Genomic DNA, 18,792 nt, shown 5'->3' with positions numbered 1-18,792 from the left:
ACAAAATATCCGTCGACATTTGAATGAAATTAAATGGTATGGCAGGAGACCTAGGAGGACCCCACTGCTGAAACAGACATAAAAAAGCTATACTGCAATTTGCCAAAATGTACGCGATTACGCTAAAATTCTTCTGTGACAGTGTCTTGTGGACAGATGAGACCAGGATAGAGCTTTTTTGGTAAAGCACATCATTCTGTTTTCCGAAAACGGAATGAGACCTACAAACAAAACAGCATGGTACCTACAGTCAAATATGATGGAAGTTCAAAGATCTTTTATGGTTGTTTTGCTGCCTCTGGCACTGAGTGCCTTGACTCTGTGCAAGGCATCATGAAATCTGAAGATTACCAAAGGATTTTGGGTCGCAGTGTAGTGCCCAGTGTCAGATAGCTGGTTTGCATCCTAGGTCATGGGTTTTCCAACAGGACAATGACCCCAAACATGATTCAGGAAGCATCCAGAAATAGATGGAAACAAAGAGCTGGAGATTTCTGAAGCGGCAGCAATGAGTCCGGATCTATATCCCATTGAACACCTGTGAAGAGATCTTAAAATTGCTGTTGGGAGCAGGCACCCTTCAAATATGAGAGACCTGGAGCAGTTTTGCAAAAGAAGAGTGGTCAAAAATTCCAGTTGAGAGGTGTAATAAGCTTGTTAATGGTTATAGGAAGCGATTGATTGCAGTTATTTATTCCAAAGGGTGTGCAACAAAATATAAAGTTGAGGGTGCGAACAATTTTGTCCGGCTATTTTTGCGGTTTTGTGTGAAATTATGTCAAATTTGCCTTTTTTCCTCTGCTTTTTTTGTGTTGTTCAAATTCACACAAAAGGAAATAAACATGTGTATAACAAAACATGTGTAATTGCAATAATTTTCTGGGAGAAATACTACCTTTTCTGTAACAATTACAAAGGTGCCATTACTTTCGGCCATGTATATATCAGGATGGGGCCAGGATAAGTGACATATATACAAGGAAGGAGCCCAAGATGGGGGACATTACTACATAATGGGGGAGGAGGTGCAACTTGTATGTCCTTATAAGATTTAGAACACTACAAGGGCCCATACATATGACCAACATGCGGTGGGAAAGGGGCCCAGGTACAAATCGGAACCAATCGAACTCTAGTTACACCACTGCCAGCAGCTGTGATCCCCTGCTGTAATGTCTGTATACTCTTTTGCTTCCTCCCCTGCCCAGGAGCTGTGGTATGATCAGACCATTTTCCAGCACGGTCAGACACGGCCATTACACAGCACATAGCAGGGGCACATTTATAAGATTATCTCAGCACAGGAACATTTTATTATATCACATCCCATTGTGGAAATTATTATTATTCCAAGATCTATTGATAAATTGTTCACTGGAAAACCCCTTTAATAGATATATGTCAAGTACAGCCAGCAGAGGGTAACTATCTGACCAAGCTTGTCTCAAGAACTGCCCACATACCCCGGACGTACTTCTTAACAGACGCATGGCCTTCAACCTTCTAAGGACGTGATAATGGAACTGGAAGAAGACTTGTTTTTTAATCTTCCTTATGGCTCCAGAGATATAGGCCTTTTTCTTTAGTGCTATTTTTTATGGTCTTGATACCCTTGTGGCTCACCGGACTCTCTGGGGTCGCACTTTTAGGCTGCTCTGTATAATTACCCTGCACCCACCACCCCCTTATTAAGACCCCCCAAAAAATGGTATTGAATAAAAATGCCCATATCTCAGGAACTGTATGGAAGATTTAAAATCTATATATGAGGGATTAAACCGCCTGGATCAGTGTTAAAGGGGTCGTCCGGTTTAAACAACTTATCAACTATCCACAGGTGATAACTGGCTGAGCACTGGGAACTGATCGGCATATCGGGGGTCTCCAATCCCTGTTAGATGTCGCCGCAGGTCGGAGGCCCCCACAGCTGCTCCATTCAGTTCATATGAGGCTGTCTGAATAATCCCAGAGCAGCACCGCAGCCCCATAGAGAATGCTGCTCCATACTAACAGGGGTAACAGCTCCCATGCTGCTGATCGGTGCGGGCCCAGCAGGCGGACTCCCTGCTATCTATAAGTTGTCATAGGCTTGCTTCTAGCTGGACAACCCCTTTAACCAGAAGTCCCTGACCTGGGCACAGCGCCCTAATGACGAGGTGCAGCCAGAGGTGACTGGAGGCTTCTCACACTGTATAAGAGGTGGTCCGGGGCTGCTGACAGTGACAACCAGCAGGGGCGGCATCACATGTTCACTCCTCACAGGGAGCCAGCACAGCCATTCATCCCCATACCGCCCCCTACAGCTACACAGGCTGTCACTGGCTCTTTAGGGAAATGGGCGGGGCTTGCTAGAACGGCTGTTATTGGTGGCATTCGATAAAGGGGCGTGTCGATTTGATCTAAGCCATGCGGCATGAGGGCGGTGCCTGGGCAATAATACAGTGGGCGTGGCTGCGAAGGCTTCCTATGGAGAAACACTAAAAGGGCGTGGCATGAATAATCTAGCATTGAGGGCGGGGCTTTCGCTGACACCCGGTAACTCGGTACCGGTATTGTGTCCTGCAAAGTGTGCGAAGCCGCGAAGGAAGAGGAGGACGACGTGCAGCTGACGGCGAAGGCAAGAGGAGAAGCCAGAGCGGAGGTAAAGGACAGGAAGGGGGCGCTGGGACGACACGTGTCATGGAGTTACATCAGACACGTCACTGTGATTTCAGTGATGATGGATTGCATCATTCTTACTGCACCTAGTCAGGGCTGCAACCGGTGGGGGAACTACATCTCCCAGCAGGCCCTGACCGGTGCAGAATGCAGAGTTGTCATTTCATATAGTGTTATCCTCTGGTGCTAAATCCGGGCACCTCTAACTGGCTGAGACTTGTGGTTCTCCCTATCATCCTGTAGTAGGACTACCAGACAGCTGATTATAGAGCTGGGGCCACCTCTGATGGGCACATGGTTGCAGGTGGCATGTGACCTCCTAGCCACGGTGTAAGACTGGCACAGCAGCCCCCCACTTGTGACCCGGGTGCTGGACTAATAGGGCACAGTGCGAAGGCTCCGCGTGGCCATAGTCTACAACTAATGGTAGGAAAGGCAAGGACGGATGTATGGACGACCTGCGTGTCACTGCGGCCTGAGCTCTGCCGGACTGGGGATAACGCCCAGCAGACATGCCGGGTCTTCTGCTGGGGACGGGGTGGCTGCCGCTTCCCCAGCTCTGATTAAGGCCGGGGGCACATGAGTGAATATCCTCTTGTGCGAGAGAATTGGGCTGATTATGCTAATGACATTCTGACAGTACTCTGCCACAATTTGATCCGAGTGTCACCTTAGTGTGATCCGATTCTCTCCTATGAATCACCGCACAGGTGCGGAGAAGATGGAGAACAAAATTTCTCCATTGTCTCTGTGCGAGTACATCGGACTGCACTCAGATTATATCTGAGTGCAGTCAGATTTTTCACTCACACCCATAGATTTGAATGGGCGACTACGATCCGATCATCAGATGTACTCTCAGCATGTGGCAAATGTTTTTTTTCTCATGCCGACTCGGCATTGCAAAACACAGATCTGCACTACCCTATAGTATAACACTGGTCCGAGTGCTATGCAAACTTCTATCAGGTAGCACTTGTCCGATTTACTCACTCATGTGAGCGAGCCCTAATTGCCATTTCTCACCTCTTCCAAAGTGATCCAACATCGCACCTAGAAAGCATCTTGGCCTCCCATGGTCTCCATTTTTCTTAATAATGGTATGCCCACTAATGGCACAGTGTCTTGTACAGCCACGAATTACACAACTGTGCAAACGTTTTAGGCAGGCAAAATGCTGCAAAGTAAGAATGCTTTCACAAATAAAAGTGTCATTAGTTTATATATTTCTTAACAAAATGAGCGAACAAAAGAAAAATCTAAATCCCATTAATATTTGGTGTGACCACGCTTTGTCTTCGGAACACCACTACTTCTTCTGGTAGACTTGCACACAGTTTTTATAGGAACTCAGCAGGGAGGTTGTTCCAAACATCTGGGAGAACTAACACAGATCTTCTGTGGATGTAGGCTTGTACAAATACTTGTATCTCTTCATGTAATCCCACACAGGCTTAAAGGGGTATTCCCATCTCCAATACCATATCCCAATATGTAGTAGGTGTAATAATAATTAATGTTAGTAAATACTTCCAATTAGAAATGTAGTATAGTTCTTCTAATTCGCTGTGTCTCTTTCCTCATGTGCGGGCATCGCAGGACCTTAGGTATCCATGGTTATGACCACTAACAGCTAGCTAACTGTCACTATAGCAGTGGTTATAACCATGGATACCTAAGGTCCTGCAATGCCTACACATGAGGAAAGAGACATAGCAAATCAGAAGGACTATACTACATTTCTAATTGGAGGCTTTTGTTAATATTATTATTCTAATACCTACTACATATTGGGATAGAGTATTGGAGATGGGAATACCCTATCATGATGTTGAGATTAGGGCACTGTGGGGGCCATATCATCACTTCCAGGACTCCATGTTCTTCTTTACGTTGAATTTAGTTCTTAAATAGAACCTGTCACCAGAAAACCACTATTACAGTGCAGATATGGGGTTACTAACCTGCTGCAGAAATGCTTAAAAAACGTTTGGTAGAAGGCCTGCAATGTTCCCCAATGATAATCCGCATGTGCTGTGCACATGCTGCGGAAATTTCCGCTGCAGATTATCATTGCGGAAAAATCCGCAGCACTACCAATTATTTTGCGAAATCGCGGCATTTTCACCGCCATTGGCTTGCATTGGACCGCATGACATCCGCATCACTGCATCTACAAATGCGGATATCATGCGTTTCAATGTGCGGATGGTACCAGGGTTTGGAGAAGAGGAGACTCTCCTCTGGTCCCGGGTACCGTAGAACCTGTAAAAAAAAAAGAATAAAATAAAAAATAAACATTATACTTACCTTCTGATGGCCCCCGGTCTCCACAGCGATCCGTCCTGGTCTAAAAAGGACTTGCCATGACGTCATTTAGTCATGTGACGGGTCACGCGACCACTGACGTCGGCGGTCGCGTGACCTGTCACATGACTAAATGACGTCACCACAGGTCCTTTTAGACCACCGCGAGCCGCCGGGAAGCCAGGACGGATCGCTATGGAGACCGGGGGCCATCAGAAGGTAAGTTTAATATTTATTTTTTACCATTCTTTCGGTCACACTATATAAATCCATGTCGGTTGCATGGATTTATATAGTGTGACCAAGTTGTCAAGCACTTTCCAAGTGATGCTAAAATCGCTTGTCAACCCGCATGCAGAAATGCATGTGAAGAACGCTTCACATCCGCATGTCCCTGGCAGGAAAACGCATGTACAATCCGCATGTACAATCCGCATGTACAATCCGCATGTGTTTTTTTCTGCCAGGGGACATGTAGAAACGCTCAGGAAAAAATCCGGAGCATTTCTGCATTTGGGCACATAGCCTTAAAGTTTTTAAAGCAAAATTAAATTATTTATTAAAAATAGAGAAATACTAAGACTAAGAATCTTATGACTGATAAAAATGGATCAAAAATAAGGCATCAAGAGCGGTGTGGACTGCAGGCCGTGTTTTAGGTGCGCAGTGGTCTTGTCCTATGGGCTCCTCTCTACAGTGTATTTCTGCCATGGCATATTGCCTGTGACGTGGCTGTTGCCTTTATGCACTAAGTATATTCCCAGTGACAGGAGGCTTCTCAGCATTGCTCTCTGCTGGCAAATAACCTCACAAACCCTCATTTAGATCAGTGACCTCACTTGCACTTGCCAGTAAATTGCTGTCTGCTGTTTCCATTGCAATATATATATATATACAGTACAGACCAAAAGTTTGGACAAACCTTCTCATTTAAAGATTTTTCTGCATTTTCATGAATATGAAAATTGTACATTCACACTGAAGGCATCAAAACTATGAATTAACACATGTGGAATTATATACTTAACAAAAAAGTGTGAAACAACTGAAAATATGTCTTATATTCTAGGTTCTTCAAAGTAGCCACCTTTTGCTTTGATGACTGCTTTGCACACTCTTAGCATTCTCTTGATGAGCTTCAAGAGGTAGTCACCGGAAATGGTTTTCACTTCACAGGTGTGCCCTGTCAGGTTTAATAAGTGGGATTTCTTGCCTTATAAATGGGGTTGGGACCATCAGTTGTGTTGTGCAGAAGTCTGGTGGATACACAGCTGATAGTCCTACTGAATAGACTGTTAGAATTTGTATTATGGCAAGAAAAAAGCTGCCAAGTAAAGAAAAACTAGTGGCATCATTACTTTAAGAAATGAAGGTCAGTCAGTCCGAAAAATTGGGAAAACTTTGAAACTATCCCCAAGTGCAGTAGCAAAAACCATCGAGCGCTACAAAGAAACTGGCTCACATGAGGACCGCCCCAGGAAAGGAAGACCAAGAGTCACCTCTGCTTCTGAGGATAAGTTTATCCGAGTCACCAGCCTCAGAAATCGCAGGTTAACAGCAGCTCAGATTAGACACCAGGTCAATGCCACACAGAGTTCTAGCAGCAGACACATCTCTACAACAACTGTTAAAAGGAGACTTTGTGCAGCAGGCCTTCATGGTAAAATAGCTGCTAGGAAACCACTGCTAAGGACAGGGAACAAGCAGAAGAGACTTGTTTGGGCTAAAGAACACAAGCAATGGACATTAGACCAGTGGAAATCTGTGCTTTGGTCTGATGAGTCCAAATTTGAGATCTTTAGTTCCAACCACCGTGTCTTTGTGCGACGCAGAAAAGGTGAACGGATGGACTCTACATGCCTGGTTCCCACCGTGAAGCATGGAGGAGGAGGTGTGATGGTGTGGGGGTGCTTTGCTGGTGACACTGTTGGGTATTTATTCAAAATTGAAGGCATACTGAACCAGCATGGCTACCACAGCATCTTGCAGCGGCATGCTATTCCATCCGGTTTGCGTTTAGTTGGACCATCATTTATTTTTCAACAGGACAATGACCCCAAACACACCTCCAGGCTGTGTAAGGGCTATTTGACCAAGAAGGAGAGTGATGGGGTGCTACGCCAGATGACCTGGCCTCCACAGTCACCAGACCTGAACCCAATCGAGATGGTTTGGGGTGAGCTGGACCACAGAGTGAAGGCAAAAGGGCCAACAAGAGCTAAGCATCTCTGGGAACTCCTTCAAGATTGTTGGAAGACCATTTCCGGTGACTACCTCTTGAACCTCATCAAGAGAATGCCAAGAGTGTGCAAAGCAGTCATCAAAGCAAAAGGTGGCTACTTTGAAGAACCTAGAATATAAGACATATTTTCAGTTGTTTCACACTTTTTTGTTAAGTATATAATTCCACATGTGTTAATTCATAGTTTTGATGCCTTCAGTGTGAATGTACAATTTTCATAGTCATGAAAATACAGAAAAATCTCTAAATGAGGTGTGTCCAAACGTTTGGTCTGTACTGTGTGTGTGTGTGTATATATATATATATATATATATATAGCTGCTGAATGACTGTACTAAGCACATATTACATGTCTACATTGCAGGGTCTGATCTGTACTCGTTGGCTTTGTGACCACTGTATTGATCGTACCAAGGATCATCATGAGTGTGGGGTTCATCGGCGCAGGACAGCTGACCTATGCCCTAGTCAGGGGCTTCACTGCAGCAGGTACATTATACAGAATTCATGTATTTTCTGAGGTTGCGATATATCTGCATGGCATTCTGTGTCTACACATATATTGGTAGATATATTTACTTATTATCACTGTAAAATTACAATATGCTCCACTGCTCTGGACTACGCTCTATGGCTAGGGGGCTCCACTGCTCTGGACTACGCTCTATGGCTAGGGGGCTCCACTGCTCTGGACTACGCTCTATGGCTAGGGGGCTCCACTGCTCTGGACTACGCTCTATGGCTAGGGGGCTCCACTGCTCTGGACTACGCTCTATGGCTAGGGGGCTCCACTGCTCTGGACTACGCTCTATGGCTAGGGGGCTCCACTGCTCTGGACTACGCTCTATGGCTAGGGGGCTCCACTGCTCTGGACTACGCTCTATGGGTAAGGGGCTCCACTGCTCTGGACTACGCTCTATGGCTAGAGCACACATTAATATCTCGGTGGATCCATTGCTCGAGTCTACACTATGCTCTCGGACTGGTGCACACATCCGCTCTATACTACTCTGTATGGCCATCAGTGGCCCTGTGTGAGGACTTGTTTTGTTTTCATGCCAAGCTGTATTTTCTTTATTGGTACCATTTTACGCTGTTATGGGCATGTTTAGTACATCCTACACCTACCCTTTAAGGGACGGGCTCTGTTCCTGGGACCGGCTCCATACATCCGCATCCTCCATTGTATAATTACAATTACATCCTGGGGGGTTAAGGTGTTTAATAAACGTCACCTCTTATAAGTACCGGCTATTATACACTTGCATGTATCTGTGCGTTCTGGGTCATAGTGCTGTAATTTTACCCAGTTGTGAGGATGATTTCTCTTGTTCCAGGGGTGTTGGCAGCACACAAGATCACTGCAAGCTCCCCGGATACTGATCTGCCCACCGTGTCTGGACTGAGGGTGAGAAACATTCTGCTGATCTTCTGTAGAGCTGACAATAAGGATAATATAGAGGAGAGTGAACCAGATACTAGTCTAATAGAGAACCGTATAGCTGCACTTTACTGATTGGCATCTGACACATGGAGGAGACTGGCCCGAGTCTGCAGAAGGCAGCAGACATCATTCTAGTCAATGACAGCTCTGTGTGTAAGTCTTTCACTGATTCCAGTATACAGTGGTATGAAAAAGTATCTACCCCCTTCCTGACTTCTTATTCTTTTGCATGTTTCTCACACTTAACTGTTTCAGATCACACAACAGATGTAAATATTGGACAAAGATAACACAAGAAAACACAAAATGCAGTTTTTAAATGAAGGTCTTTATTATTAAGGGTGAAAAGAATGGGGAAACACTTGTTCACACCACTGTACATTCCTGAAGAAAATGTATTAGAATTATTAGTGAAATAACTAATGTTAAAGGGGTTGTCCGCTACTGAGACCACCCCTTCCCAATTACCATTCTCCCCCAAGGAAAATAATAACAGCGCGGGGTCTACTAGGGTTCACTAATAGACCGCATCTCTCCCACTTCCTTGGGACAAAACTGTCGTCTGGAGGAAATCAGAGAGCAGCAGCAGTTCTCGCTCCTTCCGGGTGTCAGGTTAGTCAGAGGAGGTGGTCGGTTTTGTGAGAGTGAAGTGGCTGCAGGGCTCATGTAACATAACAACAGGTGAGTCCCGGGAGACCAGACGCTGGAGCAGAGTTGGCACCAAAGGTGAGTGCAGGGGCAAAAGGGTCATCTGACAGAATGCACTTGGTTCCCTGTGTCTGTGCAGCATTAAAGGGATGTCCTGACCTCAGAATTGGGTGGGTGAGGGAGGTGGCTCTGGTCAGCAGATGAGAACCATTCACCCGAGTGCTGATAAGCTGCAATACTGGAAACCGCACACTGTCAATGGTGGCGCTGTTTGTAAACCCTTTTTTTCTTCTAAGCCTGGTAACGCATTTTGATCGCCCACCTTGTGGGCTGAGGTGTATGAGAATTACAATCCTGAGTACACTTGTGGATGAGCGCTATGTTGGCAGAGAGGTCCTGCTATTTCAGACACTGCTGACTACAACCATTAATTAGGAGGGTATATTTTTAGAATTGTGGCAAATATTATTTTTGTAAGCTAGGACTACACAGCAATATTAGATCAGACCAGTCACAAAACCGAAAAATTTGCAATTTTGATGTAAAAAGACAAGACCGGACGCAAGTAAGATAGCACACGCCTTACATTGTGGTCATTTATGGATGGGGTCTGTGATTGATATCTAATGGGTCTCCTGACTTCGCTCGCATTATGTTGCAGCATAACTGGTGAACATTAGATGCGGTGCTGCGATCTTCAGGTCTCGGGATGGGTTCCGCTCATTTCCATGTAATGTGTATGTGACATTGTGTTTACTGAACTTTTACTTAACCCGTCTGGAGTTTATCAGTTATATCTCCTAGCTGATCCATATTTATTGGTGCAGTAAACCAAATAGATAACACGACTGTCTGGAAGCCGCAGTCATCTGTGGTCAGACCTCCATAAAGAGCCATGACTCATATGACACATCACCACTCATTATATTACATACCACATGGAGTGAGCTTTATGTCCCAGAATTTAATATATGTGCTAAAACGGGGTCTCCATCAATCTATAATTGTTTTTTCACTTAATCAATTACTCCCTAGCCAAATATGCACTGTTGACTAGGGGTAAATTGAAACTTTTTTTTTTGTTTTGTGCAAACCTTAAAAAGAATAATACTGCTATGATGAGGGCAGATAGTGACCCCGCCCGCTTCTTTGCAGTGAATGGCTCTGTTGGGGTTCCAGTTAATGTTTTTCATAGATTTTGTTAGAAACCGCACGTCATTGCTCAGCAGAGAGCACTGTATGTGTGTGGCCCCCGGCTAATGCTGCCTTCACACATTTATGGGTCACAGTCCGAGCACAGATGGTGACGCTTGGACTGCCCGCGGGTCTTCTGACCCGAACTTGGCAGCCTCGTATATCCCTATAAGGCTGTCGGGAGCCCGCGGCCGGTCTACGGTTCATGCTCAGATGGTGACACATGGAAGTGAGAATTTTTTTGCATGGTGGGTTACACCATAAATTGTTGTAAGATATTAATGTACCTTTTTTGCATTTTCAGAAAATTGGTATAAATTTTACCACTAGTAATAAAGACACAGTGAAGAACAGCGATGTCCTCTTCCTGGCTGTGAAACCCCCCATCATTCCCTTTGTGCTGGATGAGATTGGCTCTGACATTGAGGATCGTCATATGGTTGTGTCCTGCGCGGCCGGTGTCACTATCAGCACTATAGAGAAGGTAACATCGATGTGCCCTATACTACATGTAGTCTGTGACGTGTGTGTGTGTGTTTTACTGACATCTACTATTTTCCCCCATATTCCTAAATCCTTGTAACCAAAGTTCTCCGTTTCCCATTTCATCCCCTGTTGGTCTTTTTGCAACTTTACAGAAACTGAGCGCCTTCCACCCAGCACCCAGAGTGATGCGCTGCATGACCAATACTCCTGTGATTGTAAGAGAAGGGGCCACAGTGTACGCCACGGGGACCCACGCAGAGTTGGAGGATGGGAAACTTCTTGAACAGTTGATGCAGAGTGTGGGCTTTTGTACCGAGGTGGAGGAGGACCTGATTGATGCTGTTACAGGACTGAGTGGAAGTGGGCCTGCTTATGTAAGTGCACAACTGTCCAGATGTCTTATCCCGTACTACAGGTCACAATTTAGTGTTTATGGGGCATGGCCGACTTTGTCATGCAGTGCCACAAGAAAGAAATGGGTTCCTTAAGACAAGCAATGCCAGGGGTGTCAAGCAGCTGCTTAAATAGTTTATCTAAGAATTATATTCAGGGTCGGCTTTAGGCTAAATGATCCCTGTGCAAAATTGACTTTGGCCCCCCCCCATACCATTGTTCTTTTTACTGAGTTTCCCCAGGACAATTGCATGTTTTCAATAGCCACTGGCTCATTCAAGTGCTCCACTACAAGCCATAGACCAGACTCCTACATGCCCTTCTTGCTTCTGGGCTTGTGCATCCTATATGTCCTGCTGCTGGACAGAATCGGGATCCAGTTGGAGCAAAAGAGGAGAGTGGAACCTTTATGGTATCATTGTATAAATCTAATAGATAATGGCCAGTTTTTGTTTTATTTCGGGTGGGTAATCTCCCACGCTGGGTGGTCTCCTAAGCCTCTTCCCAGGACAGGATATCAGGCCTGAGCCCCCGCTGACCACTGTAATGCAATAATAGTATGTATCGAGTTATTGCATTACTTATAGGTCTTATGTATGATATCACATATAGTATTCCTTTTTCCTCTTTCTTTGTGTTTTTGTTTTCTTGATTTAAAGTCTGATACATAAATTGTCATGTATAAATATCTAATGTTAAGCCCTATTCACTTATGTAATTTTTTATTACTTGGAAATGACTACAATGTGGATGTGTGAGTGTTGAATATTAGCTTGGAAAGATTACATGCATTATTTACCCACCAATATCTAATTACACATGATGGACAAACTCTGTGTGCACGTAGCCTTTCATCTGCCTGTCAAATCAAGGAACCCTGTGAAATATAGGTTAATGGTCACATCAGTTGGAGTATGTGGCTAGCTTGCCCTACAGTTGGGCTTCAAAAATTGCACAAAAAAAGTGGAGACCTTGGACTGTTGTCTGTAACGATTGAATTTTCACAGAAGATTTGCTTTACTTCAGGCCTTCACGGCTCTGGATGCACTTGCAGATGGAGGGGTAAAGATGGGCCTTCCCAGGCGGCTCGCAGTTCGTCTAGGAGCTCAGGCCATGCTGGTAAGTCGTGCCCTCTGTCCTCTGCCTTTACTTGTTCAACCACTTTTATAATAAAGGTAAATTTATTAGTTATTTCCTCTTAATTAGGGAGCAGCAAAAATGCTCTTAGAATCAGAGCAGCATCCAGGACAGTTGAAGGACAATGTGTGCTCACCAGGGGGCGCTACCATTCATGCTCTGCACTTTTTGGAGAGCGGTGGATTCCGTTCTCTTCTCATTAATGCTGTGGAAGCATCTTGCATCAGAACCAGGTAAGCGTTCAGCCATCAATGTGAAGATAATTGTATTATATGCTGGCATACTAGTATGATTTTTGCATTCACTGGAGTAAAATGGGCCAAATTTATTAAGCTGCGCCTCTTAAGGAGTTTTGTGTATGTTTCAGCTGTTGTGTGCTACTGGAAGAAATGTTCTCCAGTCATTGTCTGGAGTACGTCTGCCATGTTTTTGACGTAATTTATCATGAATTTGTTGATTGTGCCCTCTTTTGGCTAAGCTCTGACCATTTTTCCCAAAAGTTGGTGGGACTGGCATAAAACCAGCCAAAAGTCATAAATAGAAGTTGCTCAAAATTTCAAGCAGTTGTAGGCCAGAAAACTGATTGTAGAATCAAAACTTTTATATGAGAACCCTGAACAGTCTTAGAATAGTTGCTAACATTAGAGAAGCTGTCTGCAGTACAGCCCCTATCCATATGCCCAACCTGAGCCACTTGATGGCACTGTTGCGCAGCTATAAGTAGATGGTTTAGTTTGAAGTGATCGTAGATGTTAAAGGTTTTGTCCTGCCTTGGGGTACAAGAAGTCTGCAGTCACTCTATGCAGTGCGCGAGCTGTGAGGATTCCCCGGTGCTGAGAGCAGTATTTGCATACTTGCAGACACATTCTAACTAGACTTGTTCGGCCTCGCTCAATACATTTGTATTGTCTAGTCGGCACGTGACCACATTATGCAAATCACATACTTGTGAGCACGCTTCCGGCATCGGGGAATCCTCACAGTGCGTGGCTGCAGAGAGTGACCGCAGACTTGTACCCTAAGCCCGACAACCTCTTTAATGTATTTGCAAAGTTTGAACGCCCCTCTAAACAGCAGTGAGAGCAGGTCCTGCCAGGTTTGATGGCAACAGTAGTAAAGCTGGCAGTGCCAATCATAAGCCAACGGAGTATGTTAGTCTTTTTGGAACTTTGTGATAAGGGTATTTCTATCTTGTAAAGTGAAGGCATATTGCTAGATTTTTCCCTACATGGTGTTCAGCCACCCACTGTGCAGAGAACTGCAGCGCAAGCCTATTTATAGAGTAACTTGCTTTATTTTATTTTAGATTTTTTTCATTATTCATTCACGTGGAAATTAGAAACTTTGTAATATATCTTTATTAGTTAAATCCGCTTCCTTCTCCTCCATGACTGATCTTTGATTCTCATTTCACTGGTAATATCTATCTTCCATGAAAATACAGTTTCCTATTACAGAGACATGACAGTTGGTGCTCATAAAGTTCTATGCAGGACTTTAAAGGGGTATTCCCACCTCCAAAATCCTATCCGAATATGTAGTAGGTGTAAAAATAATAATATTAGCAAATATCTCCAATTAGAAATGTAGTATGGTTTTTCTGATTTGCTATGTCTCTTTCCTCATGTGCAGGAGTTGCAGGACCTTAGGTAACCATGATTATGACCACTGATAAAAAATAAAATAGCAGCAGACCCTTTTTCTATTCCACAAAGGCCTCTTTAACCTCTTCTGTCTTGTACATCACAGGGAGCTCCAGCATTATGCAGACCAGGAAAAAATCCCTGCAGCTGCCATCAAAAAGACAACTCTAAGCAAAGTGCAGCAGGAGTCGCCATCAGTTTCCACTGCATCTTCAGGAATAAAAGTCAGTCTCTTCAACAATAAAACACCAGGAGTAAAGAAGTTCTGAGTAATTCCAAAAATCCAGATCAACCAAAGCCATAGACTAAGATGGCGTCAAAGAGTGTTAAGGTGGCCATACAGATTGGTCTAAAGGTGATCAAAATGGATGTTTTCAACCAAAAGGATTGTTTGCCCTGTGATCCCCAGTCATCATGTGGAATTTTTTTATTTAATAGATCCTAGCCAATGAAAGAATTTTCTGTACAATAATATTGCCAGAAAGATTATTCGCCCTTTGCCCATAGTCATTGAACGTGTATGGGCAGTTTAATGGGAACCTGTCATGTTGTAAATGGCATCTGATCTGCAGGCTGGATGTTATACAGTAGGAGAAGCTGATCAGACTGATATACATTTTTGTTGGAAAAGTTTCAGGAAACTGAGCATTTCACTCATTAAAATCCCTGGTGTTTGTATACAGGAGTCTAGTGGGTGGTCCCATTAGTGATTGACAGTCTTCCCTGTATGACTGACAGCTATCTCTGCATGCACAATCACTAATAGGACTACCCACTGGACTCATGTATACATTTTTTTTTTAGGGATATCAGTGAATAAAAAACAAGTTATACTGAATCTTTTCCTACAATCCTATATATCATAGAATGTTAGATTTGGAGGGGACCTTCTGGGTCATCATGTCCAACCCCCTGCTCAATGCAGGATTTACTAAACCATCTCAGACAGATGTCTGTCCAGCCTCTGAAGACTTCCATTGAAGGAGAACTCACCCCCTCTCGTGGCAGCCTGTTCCACTCATTGATCACCCTCACTGTCAAAAAGTTTTTTCTAATATGTAATCTGTATCTCCTCCCTTTCAGTTTCATCCCATTGCTTCTCGTGTTCCCATGTGCAAACGAGAATAAGAATGATCCCTCTACACTATGATATCCTTCAGATATTAGTAGACAGCTATTAAGTCTCCTCGCAGCCTCTTTTTTTGCAAGCTAAACCTTCCCAGCTCCTTTAACCGTTCCTTGTAGGACATAGTTTGCAGTCCGCTCGCCATCCCGGTAGTTCTTCTCTGAACTTGCTCCAGTTTTTCGATGTCTTTTTTTATATGATTCTGCTCAGCGTCTCCTCTAAACTGTAGTGTCCAGAAATCAGACTGCAAGTATGCAATGTGACAGGTTCCCCTTAAATGTTATTGCCAACATGGGCTAAAATGTGCACGGCTGCATCAGTGTAACAGTTGTTCGCCAGACGAGCGTTCGTTCAATGGTTATTTACCCTCCGCCTACTTCTAGCTAATGTATATGGTCTCCTTTTGCCTTTCTGGCAGGGGACATCCTGGTCCTTTTTTGCTAGAGCCATTTCTTTTAATCAAATTCAAGAAAATTACTTTTTATTTTAGCTAATTTTATTCTGCTAATTTGTCACAATTCTGATAACAAGACTGATGTTGGCTGATCTGTTGCCGCCATGCACTTTTATTATTATCTGTATGCATTTCATAAGGCTAAAGGAAATGCTGAATGCTATGAAACGCCTTCCATCTTCAGTGTATCAGCACATTAAAAAACAGTTTCTGCACTGCCTTCAATACAGGCAAAGCAGAAATTGTGCTGTACAGAATTTACCACCCCATTTTTTTATATTTGCATTAATTATGGTACACCAACAGCCATATTGCCCACAAAATGGTTTCTCAGGACAATAAAGCTTTTTTTTCTTCTTTTGAAAGTAGCATTTATTCAATTGTGTGGTATAAAAATACAAAATATATATGATTACCTCCATGGGGTGGGAACCCGTGAACTCTGTTAATGTGCTGCGTGGCCAAGAATTGCTGGAAGTACAGGGGAAGCTATTGCTGCGAGAATATGTGCGGTTTTCTACTTTGGTTCTAAGCGGCGCAGCACATTACCACTCTCACGCCCGAAACGTGTGAACCCAGCCTCAGTGTGACCTATGTATAGGGAGAAGTCTGCTGTGGTGCAGTGAGCAGGAAATACTTGCATTAGTCTTAATCACTGGTCCTGGGATAGTTCCTGAGGGTGGAGGAGACCATTAGCAGCTACTACAAGGCTTGCTAATAGTATCCACCTGGAGGCATCTAAACATGGACATCTATGACCTAGGTGGTGGAGAGATACCAAATTCAAACTGTAGTGCCCCCCTTTGATGCATCACTCTGAACCGTGTTGTGATGACTGTTTTTTTTGTTTGTTTTTTCGTTTGTTCGGGTAGTCTAGCTGCTTTGGAAAGGCTGTTGGGCAATCCTACAGGTAATACGTGAGACCGTTATCAGCAGAGTTGGTGAAATCCGCTAACAATCTCAAGTCTGTGGTGGTCATGCACATAAGAGTAACAGTAGATGCCGGTAAAATAAACTGGATCTGTAGTTTTAAATGTCATATGTATGGTCATGGCCAAAAGTTTTGAGACTTGCACAAATGTTGGTTTTCTCGTTTGCTGCTTGTCTTTTTAGATCTTTTAGTTTGAGGTTTCTATAATTACTGAAGTGCAGTTCTAAGCATTTAATAAGTTTTTAAACTTTATTGGCAAATACATAAAGCTTATACAAAGACTCAATATTCCCTCTAACTACTTCTGGACTATCCATAGACTATATAGGTGGCACACCCAGTGAATTAGAGTTAGCATGAGATGGGTGCTAGTTCCTCTGGAGCCACCCACTGAGATCCTGTAGACAAACAGTAGACAGAGTGAAGGAGCTGCTCACCTAAAAGCACTTGGAGGCGCTTCAAATGGGATTTATTGTCAGTACTTCATATCAATTGGTTACACTGCAATAAGTACAGTAATATGTAATGTTTGGGGTGAAAACCCTTCATCAGACATATATGCTATATTCACTACATATAAGTCAAGGGGATCCAGGGTGTGTGATGGGGTCCCTCAAACAGGAACAACCAGGATCCAGCGGTATCAAGTCCTGCTGTGTGTGTTATTAGAAAAAACTAAAGCAAAAACTCAATATTCCCTCTAACTACTTCCAGCCCATCCATATACTATAAACACCTAGGCAGTCCGCGTTCTACCACGTCCCTACATAGTAGAGCAGCTGCACAATATGCGTGAGCATAGCCAGTGTCCCACACAGAGGCAGACATGGTTTATTACCATCCCTGCCTTCCTGATCGTTGTATACTCGGTGTTAAACAAGTGTTGTATATACAATATAGGAAACACTGACAGCACTTCCTCCGGCCCCGGTAATCAATCGAAGTGAAGGGATTGAGGCGGAACTGCTCGGTCCTAAAAACCTCAATCGGGTCTGCTATGGAGCCACAAGGAAGATTTTCTGCTGTAACTGGCGCTAATTTTCCAGCCCTAATTACAAGAAAAATCAAATTGAAGAAAAAAAAAACCAAAAGAGAGCTGTCCACCAAAACTGACAGCTTGGGCAAGGAGGACATTAATCAGAGAGGCAGCACAGAGAGCAAAGGTAACCCTGAAGAAGCTGCAGAGTTCCCAAGTAGAGACTGGAGTGTCTGTCCATACGACCACAATAAGACGTACACTCCATAGAGGTGGCCTTTATGGAAGAGTGGGCCGAAAAAAGCCTTTACTTACACAAATTGTAAGGCTTGTTTTCAGTTTGCCAAAAGACATGTGGGGACTCCCCAAATGTATGGAGGAAGGTGCTGTGGTCAGATGAGACCAAAATGGAACTATTTGGCCACCAAGGTAAACGCTATATCTGGCGCCAAACCAACACAGCTCATCACCCGAAGAACACCTGTTTTTGCCAGCAGGGACAGGAAAAATGGTCTGATTCAAGGGGAAGATGGATGGTGCAAAATACAGGGATATTCTTGAGCAAAATCTGTTTCAGTCTGTCAGTAATTTGAGACTGGGACCGAGGTTCACCTTCCAACAAGACAATGTCCCAAAGCATACTGCTAAAGCAACATTCGAGTGGTTTAAGGGAAAACCTGGAAATGTTTTGGAGTGGCCTAGTCAAAGCCCAGACCTAAATCCAATTGAGAATCTGTGGTCAGACTTGTAGATTGCTGTTCACCAGAGGAAACCGTCTAACTTGAAGGAGCTGGAGCAGTTTTGCTTTGAGGAATGGGCAAAAATCCCAGTGGTAAGATGTAGAAAGCTCATAGAGACTTATCCAAAGTGACTTGGAGCTGTAATTGCTGCAAAAGGAGGCTCTACAAAGTACTGACTTTAGGGGGTGAATAGTTATGCACACTGAAGTTTTCAGTTATTTTGTCCTTAAAAAAAAAAATGTGTTGTTTGCTTCACAATAAAGAGAAAACCAAATGATCACCATTGTAGGCATGTTCTTTCCATGAACTGATGGAAACCATAAAAAAACAGTGAAATTCCAGGTTGTGAGGTAGCAAAACACGGAAAATGCCAAAGGGGGTGAATACTTTCTGAAGCCACTCTAGATACTAGA

The 18,792-nt window shown here is 43.9% G+C and overlaps 1 protein-coding gene across 2 annotated transcripts; it reads left to right on the top strand.

Moving 5' to 3' along the window:
- Nucleotides 1-2,472: 2,472 nt before the first annotated feature.
- Nucleotides 2,473-16,097, top strand: PYCR1 (pyrroline-5-carboxylate reductase 1). 2 transcript variants are annotated; one of them, XR_012322046.1, is made up of 9 exons: nucleotides 2,473-2,641; nucleotides 7,572-7,696; nucleotides 8,545-8,615; nucleotides 10,798-10,977; nucleotides 11,132-11,353; nucleotides 12,399-12,491; nucleotides 12,579-12,742; nucleotides 14,259-14,846; nucleotides 14,919-16,097. XR_012322046.1 is itself a non-coding variant. In XM_073684218.1 (8 exons), the coding sequence occupies exons 2-8, from the start codon at nucleotides 7,630-7,632 to the stop codon at nucleotides 14,419-14,421; spliced, it is 960 nt and encodes a 319-aa protein (XP_073540319.1). In that variant the 5' UTR covers nucleotides 2,473-2,641; nucleotides 7,572-7,629; the 3' UTR covers nucleotides 14,422-16,097. The 2 variants fall into 2 exon arrangements, 1 of the variants encoding a protein (XP_073540319.1); XM_073684218.1 differs by having other exon boundaries at nucleotides 14,259-16,097.
- Nucleotides 16,098-18,792: the final 2,695 nt, after the last annotated feature.

The sequence above is a fragment of the Phyllobates terribilis genome, unplaced genomic scaffold (genome assembly GCF_046119375.1).
Source record: "Phyllobates terribilis strain yellow unplaced genomic scaffold, ASM4611937v1 Scaffold_5__5_contigs__length_657084704, whole genome shotgun sequence".
In the NCBI taxonomy this organism is placed as follows: Eukaryota; Metazoa; Chordata; class Amphibia; order Anura; family Dendrobatidae; genus Phyllobates; species Phyllobates terribilis.
The sequence above is the reverse complement of the archived record's forward strand: the minus strand, read 5'-3'. Positions and strand labels throughout refer to the sequence as shown.